At 50.5% G+C, this 11796-nt stretch overlaps 1 protein-coding gene across 1 annotated transcript; it reads left to right on the top strand.

Annotated features, from left to right (window-relative positions):
* Nucleotides 1-5728: 5728 nt before the first annotated feature.
* On the top strand, nt 5729-11168 carry LOC311599589 (UPF0500 protein C1orf216 homolog). The gene is made up of 2 exons (XM_084785609.1): nt 5729-6316; nt 8603-11168. The coding sequence occupies exon 2, from the start codon at nt 8608-8610 to the stop codon at nt 9298-9300; it is 693 nt and encodes a 230-aa protein (XP_084641735.1). The 5' UTR covers nt 5729-6316; nt 8603-8607; the 3' UTR covers nt 9301-11168.
* Nucleotides 11169-11796: the final 628 nt, after the last annotated feature.

Below are 11796 nucleotides of genomic sequence, written 5' to 3' on the forward strand. Positions count from 1 at the left end.
GAGTGAATGCTGCACTCTGAGTATCAGCTTCCTGAGGAACCCAGCCTGTGAGGATGTTGATCTTGGGGGCCACAGGAACAGGATGGGGTTTCAGCGTGGAGGGAGGTGGTTCTCTGTATGCCCACCAGAGGGCAGCAGCCTCTTAGCAATCGCCCCTCCTTGAGGCTTCCAGGAAGGGGCTTGAGCCCTTGTCCTGAGTCCCACCCATTGTCCCCTGATGTGTCCACCCTTCTTCTCAAGGGAGAAGAAAGCTTTCTGAGTGCTCCAGGCCTTGGTTGGTCAGTCTGGAGCTCTTTTTCCCCCAGCTTTGAAGATCAATCAATCTTCTGCTGTTGCCTCCCCTTTCCCAACTGGCAACCTCCTTGCCTGGGATCTCCTGCCGCTCCCCGGTAAGGTCTACAGTAGATTTGTTTTCTGTGTGACAAGGTAATTACAAGCTTGGAGCTAGGAGGCCCAGGGGCCAGTCTGAGGATGGTCACTTCAATCTGACACTCCTGTTCTGCTAACATTATTGATGTTCTTTTTCTTTTTAGTTTTATTTATCATGATTTTTTTTTTTTTAAGTCTGGCCCTGGTGACATGAGCTATGAAGGTGGGAAGACAAGTTTGCTTGTCACAGTTTTGTTCTTGAAACTACTAGTCTTGGAGCTAGAAAGGTGGCTCTGTGGTTAAGAGCATTGGTTGCTCCTGCAGAGGACCCGGGTTCAATTCTAAGCATCCCCACGGCAGCTTACAAACATCCCTAACTCCAGTTCCAGGGGATCTGACACTCTCTTCTGACATACACTCAAACAGTGCTTGTTTTTATGAGATAGGGTTTCAGCTATGTAGTTGGACATCAGGCATACATATAGGACACATGCATACAAGTAGGCAAAACAGTTGTACACATAAAATAATTTTTTTTTATAAAATAATTTTTTTTTAAAGAAAGAAACTACGTGCCTGGGCAGATGTCAGCACACAGGAGGCAGAGACAGGCTGATCTCTGTGAGTTCAAGCCCAGCCAGATCTACAGAGTGAGTTTCAGGACAGCCAAGGCTGCACAGAGAAACGGTGTCTTAAAAAAAAAAAAAGCCTGGCATGGTGGCACACACCTTTAATCCCAGCATTTGGGAGGCAGGGGCAGACTGATCTCTGTGAGTTTGAGGTCAGCAAGGACTACAAAAGTCCAGGACAGCCAAGGCTACACGTAGCAACCCTGTCTCAAAAAATAAGTAAATAAATAAATAAATGAAACAAAAACAAAAGAAACTACTTGCCTGACATTTCATACTTTGATGGGGGCGAAGGGGAGCAGCTTCTTTCTGTAGAGCCCAGGTTGTCCTCAAACCAAACGTATGATCCTCCTGCCTCGGTTTACCAAGTGCTAGGATTACTAGGTGTGCATCACCATGGTTACCAAGCTTACCTATTTCTAATATAGATCCCAACCCCCAAAGGTTCTTCTATAGGAAAGTGGCTTGACAGAAGAGTAGAGACAGGAAGAACGACACATTTTGCTAGCAGCCTGAACTAAACCCAACAAACCTTTAGGGCGTTTCTACTACCTATTAGTTATTTCTGCCCTGAGCCACTCGTCCGCCCTGCGTCTGCCTCCGCCCTACCCTGTGTGGGCAGTTCTAAAAACAAGCCAGCCTGTGTGCCTTGCTATTTTATTTCTTTACTTTAGGGAGGGGCGTTTACACGGGTCTTCACGGGGCTGTGGGCCGATGCAGCCCCTTCAAAGGAAGGTGCCTGCCTGATCCACCCCACCCCCAACCCAGGGCTTCTAGAAGCCTCCCTTACTGGGAAGAGGAACCTTAAGCTCTAAGCAATAAATTACAGGGGTGGGGAGTAAGGTCTCTGAACTTCGGTGGTGATGGTTGTAATTATCTGAGGCCCAGGGCGATTTGTGGGGCCACGTTCCCTGGAGCCTGTTTTCTCTGAGCGTGCCAAGAGAATGAATAAATCATTGTTCGGGGGCGGGATGCAGCTGCCGGGCTCCTCCCCTAGGCACATGCCGGACTTCAGCTCCCCCATTGAGGGCTGCTGGAGCAGAGCGCTTTATACACCCGGCTCGGAAAATCCTATTGAGACCTTCCCCTCCGCACGAGCCACTGGCTTCAAGCCCATTCAGCATGGCCTTTTGTGCTAGGGGTTAAGTGGTTACATGTGGGGGGCACCCAGAAAGGATCTGTCAGGCCCTGAAATGCTGCACTAATATGGTGCCCTCCTACTGATGAATGGGGTGGGTGGAGGAGAGGTGGGCGGCCAGAGGATGGGTGGAGGTGAGGGGAAGGGGATTATGGAGCGCACAGAAGCAGCTGCTAGGAAGGGGTACACACGGGAAGAATGAGCCGGCACCCCCTTCCCTCATTCCTCCTTCCGTTCCGCTTTTCTCATCTTCATCTTGTCATTCCTGCTGTGGGCTCGGGGGCTGTTCCGCAACCTCAGGCTGTAGATTTGGCTTCCCTTGTCTCTTGGAAGGTGCTGGGAGAAGATACTCGCTGCTTAAAGATATTACAGAGGCGGTCTACGGTGGTGTCGGGCAACCTTGTTCTTTTTCTTTTGGGGTATCGGAGTAAGGATAGGAAGAAGATCCGTTTTCTGGGCTCACGTGATGCGGTGGGTTTGACGCTGTGCCCTGATGAACTTTAAAACCTTCCTCAGGAAGATGGAGGAGGGGGGAGGAGAGGAGGAGGAGGAGGACGAGAAAGAAGAAGAAGAAGAAGAAGAAGAAGAAGAAGAAGAAGAAGAAGAAGGAGAAGGAGGAGAAGGAGAAGAAGAAGGAGAAGAAGAAGAAATAAAACCTTAAGGCAGAGTGGTGGTGGTGGCGCTGGCCTTTAATCCCAGCACTTGGGAGACAGGGGCAGGGGGATCTCTGAGTTCGAGGCCAGCCTGGTCTAGGACAGAGAAGAGTACACAGAGGAAACCCTGGCTCGAGGGAGATTGGCGGAGAAGCTCAGAGAAGCTTGCTGTGCAAGGCTGAGATCCTAAATTCGATGCCCGGAATTCATGGTGGAAGAAGAGAACAGTCTTCTGCAAGCTGTCCTCTTGAGTTCCACACATGTGTGCCTGTGTTCCCTTCCCCACAAGAATGAATGAGTGACTGAATGAATGAATTGAGTAAGTGAGTGAATGAATGGGTGAATGACGCCTTCCCATAGTATGAAAGTGTAGCTCAGGGGGTTAGCATAGATGTCCCCAAGTCAATCCTCTGCACAACAAATGAAAACAAACCCACAAAATACAAACATAAACATTTCCTCCACATCCTCTCAGGAGCTGCTGAGGCCAGTGGGGAAGTGAAGAGAAAAGATCTCTAACAGGTTACATGCCAAGATTCTATTCAAAGAATGATGGCACTTGGCCTTTAACCCAGCAGGGAATCTCTGTAAATGCAATGCCAGCCTGGCCTACATAGTGCATTGCAGGATAGCCAGGGCTACATAGTGAGACCCTGTCAAAAAGAATTTATTTATTTATCTATTTATTTTCCAAGACAGGGTTTCTCTGTGTAGCCCTGGCTGTCCTGGAACTCACTCTGTAGATCAGGTTGGCCTCTGACTCAGAGATCCGCCTGCCTCTGCCTCCCAAGTGCTGGGATTAAAGGTGTGTGCCACCACCACCCAGCTAGAAAGAAAATTTCTGTTCGAAGAAAATAAAGAGCGGTTCCCAGGCATCTTAGTGGCTCATGTCTGTAGTCCCAGTGCTCAGGAAGCCTGTAGCAGCAGGGGTTGGGACCACAGTTGAGTGGTAGAGTTCCTGCCTGGCGTGTAAGATGTCCTGACATCACTAGGTTGTGAGCCTAGTTAGCCCTTAATGGTTGAGCCATCTCTCCAGCCCCAAGAGATCCCGAACTTTTTGGTTTTTGGTTTTTCAAGACAGGGTTTCCCTGCGTAGCCTTGGCTGTCCTGGACTCGCTTTGTAGACCAGGCTGGCCTCGAACTTAATTCCAAACAGTAAAAGACTTTTTTTCTGCCCCTAAGACAACAACAACAACCAAACCAAACCAAACAAACAAACAAACAGAAAGCAACAACTGTAAAACCTCTGGTTGGAAGTACCTCCCCCCACTTCCCATCTGAGAAAACAAAACAGCCTACCCTTTTACCCAAGTCACACAGGCTGTGTGGAAAGTCAGGGGGGCCTTTGCCTTTAAGAGATGGTGTCGAAGACAGGAGCAGAACTAGGTCACAGGCTTCCTGGGCCTTCCTGTCCCAAGAAGAGCCAGTTCTGGGATGTAATCATCCTTTTAATCTGCCTCTAGGGTTCCAGGGGGTTAAGTCAAAGGTCCCTCCTGTGTTGTGCTTATGTTTTGAAGCTCTAGTAACAAAGTTCATAAATAACTCACAGCCAACTATTCTAAAGGTGCATTCGACGTATTTAGCTCAAAAAGGTTGAAATGGTTTGATTTGTCAAAGTTTCCAAAGCTGTGTGAGAAAGTTGACAGGTGCCAGCAGGAAAAAGCAAGCAAGAAAGTGAAAGCTACTTAGTATGTCCCCCCCACCCCACCCCCACCCCGACTCCCCAACCGCAATCTCTCTTACCCCCGACCCCCCCCCCCTTGCTGGAGTGCCCTAAGGGGAGTCATGGGGTCTTCTTCAGTTACCAACCTCACAGGACAAAACCCGAGCTTCTGGAATGGCGGGCAGGCAAGACCTTGTACAGCGGGGCTGAGTTTTCAGCCGAATGTTCTGCCTCCATTTTGCTTCCAAGTGCCAGCCGCCCTGGCACATGCCATTGTCTCAATACTTTGTGTCTTGAAGTCTGGATGCATATAAAACTGCAGTGGAAGTGTGCGGCACGCACCTGAAGACTTTGCCTTCTTCCACTTGGTGGGACGAGTGACTGCTGTAGCCCTAGGCTCAGATAGTCACTATTTTGTCTTTAAATTTCATATCTATAGGAAGAACTTACCTGGAATGGGGCTCCCATCCTTAGATACACACACACACACACACACACACACACACACACACACACACACACAGCCGGGCCTGGAGGCAAACGTCACCTTTAATCCAGCACTCGGGAGGCAGAGGCAGGTGGATCGTTGTGAGTTCGAGGCCAGCCTGGTCTACAAAGCGAGTCTGGAACAACCAAGGCTACACAGAGAGACCCTGTCTCGAAAACATATCTAAAGGAAGAATTTACCTGGAATGGGGCTCCCATCCTTAGATGCGCGCGCACACACACACACACACACACACACACACACACACACACACACACACCCGGGCCTGGAGGTGAACGTCACCTTTAATCCAGCACTCGGGAGGCAGAGGCAGGTGGATCGTTGTGAGTTCGAGGCCAGCCTGGTCTACAAAGCGAGTCTGGAACAGCCAAGGCTACACAGAGAGACCCTGTCTCGAAAACATATCTAAAGGAAGAATTTACCTGGAATGGGGCTCCCATCCTTAGATGTATACACACACACACACACAAACACAAACACATATACATAAATAAAAAGAAAATCTTAAGAAAGAAACTGGCCTGGTGGCTATGGAGTACGCCTTTAATCCCAGCACTTCACTTCGGGAGGCAGAGTCAGGCAGATCTGATCTCACCCTACAATGGAAGTCAGCTGTTCCAGTGTAACCTTTCCAGTGCCTTTCCGCACTTAGTGCTTTCCAGGATAGCCAGGCCTACATAATGAGACTCTGTCTCGAAACACCAAATCAAACAGTAAGAGCCACATAGTTTTCACTTAAGTGAATTTAATCAGCGAGAAATGCTGTGAAGGGACTTTTTTCCCCTCTGACATAGGATAGAAAAGGGAATAACCAGGTCTAGGGGTCAGAAGAGTCCTCAAAGATCCAAAGCATACGAGTGAGTGGGGATGAAGAGAGAATGTTCCGGCAGGAAGATGTGTGCAAAGCACAAAGGGAGTGTGGGGCCGGCTAAGGGCCTCAGCGGCTGCTGCTGCCTCGCGGATTTCCGAGGCCACTGTGAGACCCAGGAAGGAGGCACTGCGTCGCCATGTCTGCAGCAAGGCGAACCGATGGATCCGTGGCGCCCGGCCAGGGTGGTTAGGCGATGACACCGGACCTGGAAGGCTCCCGGGTCAAGCCGCGGGAGGAGGCAGTTCCTGCGCGGAGAACCGAACCGGCCCACGTGGGTCAGGCCGCCCCGCCCAGCCGCGCAGACGCCGCTGGACTCTGCAGTCCGGGACCGGGACCGGGTTCGCTGTGCGGGGACCAAGCAGTCTCGCTGGGACGCGTTGCACGCTCAGGCCAAGGACCTCCCACCCCACCCCCAACCCCTACCCAGCAGCGAGCAGGCCCCGAGGAACCGTAGCCAACCCCGCTGGAGCGGGCGCCTCTAGGCCGTGAGTCTGGGCCCTGGTGGAGGGCTTGGGGCCCAGCTGTGGGAGAGCAGGTCGGGGTGCCGCCTCTGCAGAGATTAGAGTCATAGTGATCTGTCCCCTGCTAGGCTGCCAGTTCCCATCCTACAACCCCACACACCCCCCACACACACACTCCCCTCTCCCCACCCCGTCCCTGGGTTAGCTTGGAGGAAATCCTGATCCTGGGATGTCTGGACTCATGTCTGCCCTCATATTTCTCCTGACTCTTTTTATTTTAATTTTATTTTATTTTATTTTTGTTATTGTTGTTTTGTTTTTTGAGACAGGATCTCTCTGTGTTCGCCTTGGCTGACCTGGACTCGCTTTTGTAGACCAGGCTGGCCTTGGACTCACAGCGATCCACCTGCCTCTGCCTCCCGAGTGCTGGGATTAAAGGCGTGCGCCACCACGACTCTTTTTAAACCTGGATCCTTAGCTCACTCCCACCCTCGCTTCCTTTGTGAGCCTGGTCAGACTTAGGAAAAAAAATTTAAATGAAGAGGAGGGACCTTCAGGCCTTTTCTCACAAACCAAAAGGGTGACACATCTGTCCCAAACTAACTCTCTTCCTGACTTCTGCCCATTGCTGGCTGGCTGTGGGGAGGGTCCCGGTCACCCATAGGGGAACCTTCCAAGTGCCTGCTTGGTTGACTTCATGCCATTTCTTACTCACGGGTCCTCGGTTCTCCCAGTCATAGCAATGTGGTCGGTAGAACCTCTTGCCAGGTCAAACTTAAAAGCTGTTTGTTATTGGGGAAGAAAGAGCGGGGAGGGCTCAGGACAGAGCCTACTGAGTGCAGTGAAAGGTCCCAGGAGCGCCGGGAGGGAAGGGTCAGGCTTGCAAGAAAGGCATGTCATTATGGTTCAGGATAGGGGTTCTAGTGTGGAGGAGGAAAAAGAAAGAGACCAACTTTTCAAGTCCTGGGTCCTCTGCAGGCGCCTCCTGCTACTATTTCCATCTTTCCTAAGTACAGGGATCCCACAGCAATCCCTCTCGGTTCATTTTCGGCTGGTAAAAGCTGACACCTGCTACTGCTGGGCCTACACTAGGGCAATGGTTCTCAACCTTCCTTCTGCCTCGACCCTTTAATACAGTTCATCGTGTTGTGGTGACGCCCAGCCATAAAATTATTTCTGTTGTTACTTCTTTTTTGTTTGCTTGCTTGTTTGGTTGGTTGGTTTTTCGAGACAGAATTTCTTTGTGTAGCCCTAGCTGTCCTGGAACTCACTCTGTAGACCAGCCTGGTCTCCAACTCATGAGATCCACCTGCCTCTGCCTCCCAAATGCTGGGACTTAAAGGTACGCGTGTGCACACACGTGCGCGCGCGCGTGAACACACACACACACACCAGCTTTTGTTACTACTTTATAATTGAATTTTGCTAGTATTATGAATCATAATGTAAATATTTGTTTTCCGATGGTCTTATGCGAGACCCCTGTGAAATCTCTCTATCTCTGTATCTATATAGATATATGTTCCTTTTAAAAATATCATTTGTTGTTATTTAACTGGGCGTCTTTTTAAAAATTAAAAAAATGTATCAAAATATGCGTGTGTGCTTGTGTATGTATGCACACATGGATGTGGGGAAACAGGCCAGAAGAGGGCATTGGTATGGAGCTGGCGTTGGTATGGAGCTGGCAGTACAGGCAGTTGTGAACCACCTACCTTGGCTGCTGGGAACAGAACATGGGTCCTCTGGAAGAGCAACCAGTGCTCTTAACTGCTGAACCATCTTTCTAGCCCCTGAATTTATATTTTTAACCAGAGGAGGGTCAGTGAAGAGGCTGTGGCCCTCATCTGGGTAAATATGACGAGAGCCAAATGTGAGAGAAGAGGAAGAATTGTCAGAACGTAGACACCAAGGTCTATAGCAAGGAAGGGCTGTCACTGGTCCAGGGTGCTCGTAGGCATCCAGCCAGGTTGACCGAACAGATAGCAGAGCTGTCCTGCCCAAGGACCCTGAAGAGAACCGTTCAGTTGTGTAGAATTTGAGGAGCTGGTGGGAGGTGGCAGGTTGAATATCAGTTGGATCTGGGCTGGACACATCCCAGAGTCACCCACACATAATGGTTCTTGAAGCTGTAACAGAGGGAAGTGATCTGGGGAGAAGTGTGTAGAATTGAAGAGACGGTCAGCCTTAAAGGGAAAAACCCTGTGAAGGAGACAGGCCAAATCATCAGCGAGAACGGAGGGGCACCACGAAGAGGTTGCTGGCCCACCCTGCCCTGCTGTGACTCACCTTTCTGCTTCCCCTTCGCAGACCAGATGTTCGCCGCCATCCAGCCAGGACTAGCAGAGGGGGCCCAGTACCTGGGAGGCCTGCCTCCTGGAGCATGTCAACCAGAGCTCCAACCGGACAGTAATTCCAACTATGTGGAGAGCGCTAAGGATACCAATAAGAACTGGCCCGGTGTGCCAGGCAAAGTGGAAGCCATCCTGATGAGGAGCTCCTCTGAGTCGCCTTCTGATAACCAGGTCTTCCGAGCCACAAGGCTCCCCAAGGCGGGAGTCCGCAGTCCCCCGGAGGGCGCAGAGATCCCTGGTGCTGAGCCTGAGAAGTTGAGCGGTGCCAGCAGCATCTGCTCTCCCCTGGAGGACATTGGCTATGCCAGCAGTTCTTTGAGCGTCGACAGCCTGAGCAGCAGTCCGGAGCCTAGCTGTGGGACCCCTCGAGGCCCAAGCCCTCTGGATCCCCTTCTGCCCTCCGTGGCCCAGGCCGTGCAGCAGCTTCAGGCTCAGGAGCGCTACAAAGAGCGGGAGAAGGAAAAGCACCATGCGCACCTGGTGATGTACCGGCGCTTGGCACTGCTCCAGTGGATCCGGGCTCTGCAGCACCAGCTGGTTGACCAGCAGGCCCGACTGCAAGACAGCTTCGACACCATCTTAGACAACCGGAAGGAACTTATCCGCTGTCTCCAACAGAGGGAAGCACCTTGCAGGCACCAGGACCAGGGCTAAGGGTGTGCACGAGGGTGTTTTATCTGTAGGCCTGTGTGCGGTTATGCACAAGTAAGCACGTGAGTATTAGTTGGCATGCCTGTAAATAAGCATACGTGAGTATGCATATGCTACCATGTAGGCAGGTATGTTCAGGCATGTATGAATGAACTTGTATGTGTTATATGTAGCATGTATGTTTATATATGCATGTGTGGCTAGGTACCTGCGAATGTGTATATATTCCTGAAAAAAGGTGTAGAGGCAAGAGATGTGTATGCGTGTGTATTAGTTAAAATGTACAGGCTTATGTTTGCTGTGAATGGACCTTTGTGTGGCACACTTACCTATGACAGTGTTGGGATAAGAAGCATGTGCTAGGAACATGTGTATTTGCAGAAAGACTTAAGAGCAGGCATATGCAAATATATGCTCGATTGTGCCTGCAGGGCATCCACCCATCCCCTGTGCTCCCATAGTCTCCCCCCCAGCCTTAGTCTCTCCTGCGGCTCACAGCTTCCTGGAGAAAGGAGCCTAGCTTGTTGCCACATATCTGAGGGTTGTAGTTGATCCATTCTCCTGGAGTTTCCCAGGCTACCTTTCTCCTTTCTAGCTCCTCCCTTCATTTAACTCATTCCTTGCTCTGTCTGCTAAGACTGCTGTCCCTAGTGTTGGCTTTTTGGTAAGAATTTTTTTATTTTTTTTTAAATTTGGGATGGTTGCTTTTTGTTTGCTTTGTTTACTCAATACAAGGGATTGAACCCAGAGCCCTGTGCGTGCCAGGCAAATGTGCTACCACCGAACTGCACACCCAGCCCCGTTGGCGTCTCTGGCCTTCCGTTGCACATTTGCTGCTATTCAGCCAGGACGTTTGGTGGAGAATGGGTTCCGGGGAGGGCACCGGCATGGTGCTGGAGGCTATGGCAGGGGCAGGGCTGAGGATGAAGGGAGATATAAAACTGTCCTCTTGGGATGCTGGTGGTGCACACGCCTTTAATCCCAGCACTCAGGAGGCAGAGGCAGGTGGATCTCTGAGTTCCAAGACAGCCAGGCCTACACATAGAAACCCAAGACAAAAACAAAACAAAACAGAAAACAAACAAACAAAAAGAAGAACCCTGTCTTTGGCTCTGTGGAAGGTGAGGGTGGGAGAGAATGATGGCAGAACTCCGAAGAGTAGGAGAATTCCAAAACACACCATCCTGCTCCACTGTGAGGAGAGACTAGAGACCATACTGACGTCAGCGGCTGTTGAAGGGGACCGTGTGCAGATAAGCGTGCAGTAATAGACCGGATGTGGCAAGGCCGGGGTGAGGTGGGGGAACTTCTCTTCTCTTCACCTCTCCATGGCTGTGCCAACCTTGCCTTAGCAGCAGTGACTGTCCAATTGGTTTGGTTCATTTTTCTGAAATCAGACTGTCCGGAGGGCCGAGAGGTCAGCTTTCCAAGCCGACGGAGGACAGTGTAAGTCCAGTCTCCTCAAGCTCTCAGGATGGCTGACTTACTCTTCTTTTACTGCGTGGCCCCTTTGAACAGGCATTGGCAGGCCCCAGCAGAAAAGGAATGTGTATTAGATGGAGCAGTAATTAGGGTAGTGGAGCCTTTTGTTTTGTTTCTGGGTGCCAAGAGAACGCAAGATGCTAGTGGATGAGCAGGGACACAAAGAGGGAACAGTGGCAGGTGACAGGGACAGCACTGATGTCGCCTCTTGCCGTCAGTCTCCCCACTGCAAAGTGAGGACTCCTCCACTCGGTCTCCAAACAGTTCCATCCTTGATGAGCAGGTGGTGAACTGTGGGCCCTGGGGACTTTATGTAGTTTTTGCATGTTAAAATGTGAACCCAACCTCTGGACCAATCAAGTATAAATAAACTAAGGCAGAAAATGAAACCGTGTAAGCATGTTTTTGTTATGTCTGTTGCCTGGTGGCCTCTTTCACACTGAGTTCCTTTGTGTGTGTGTGTGTGTGTTTTGTTTTGTTTTGTTTTTCGAGACAGGGTCTCTCTGTGTTAACCTTGGCTGTCCTAGGCTTGCTTTTGTAGACCAGGCTGGCCTCAAACTCACAGCAATCTGCCTTAAGCTGGGGCCAAGGCTGGAAGTCTGGGAGATACTGGGGATGAAAAATCAGAATTTGTAAGCCTTTAATCCCAGCACTTGGGAGACAGAGGCAGGTGGATCCCTGTGAGTTCGAGGCTAGCCTGGTCTACAAAAGTGAGTCCAGGACAGTCAAGGCTACACAGAGAAACCCTATCTCAAAAAAACAAAAAACAAAAAAATATATACTATAAGACAGGCTCTTGTCTTAAACACAAGGTAAAATGAAGCTGGGCATCATAGCACACACCTTTGATCCCAGCACTTAGGCAGGCACAGACCAGGACAGCCAAGGCTACACAGAGAAACCCTGTCTCGAAAAACCAAAACCAAAAACAAAAGGAGACTGGGATGCAGAGGCAGGAGGATGGCTGTGAGTTCAAGGCCAGCCTGGTCTACAAAGCGAATCTAGGACAGCCAAGGC

The sequence above is a fragment of the Acomys minous genome, assembly GCF_964271855.1.
Source record: "Acomys minous genome assembly, chromosome: 6".
Classification (NCBI taxonomy): Eukaryota; Metazoa; Chordata; class Mammalia; order Rodentia; family Muridae; genus Acomys; species Acomys minous.

What these genes read in the sequence shown, in the direction of transcription:
- LOC311599589 (XM_084785609.1), top strand. Translation starts at nt 8,608, where the DNA reads ATGTTCGCCGCCATCCAGCCAGGACTAGCAGAGGGGGCCCAGTACCTG.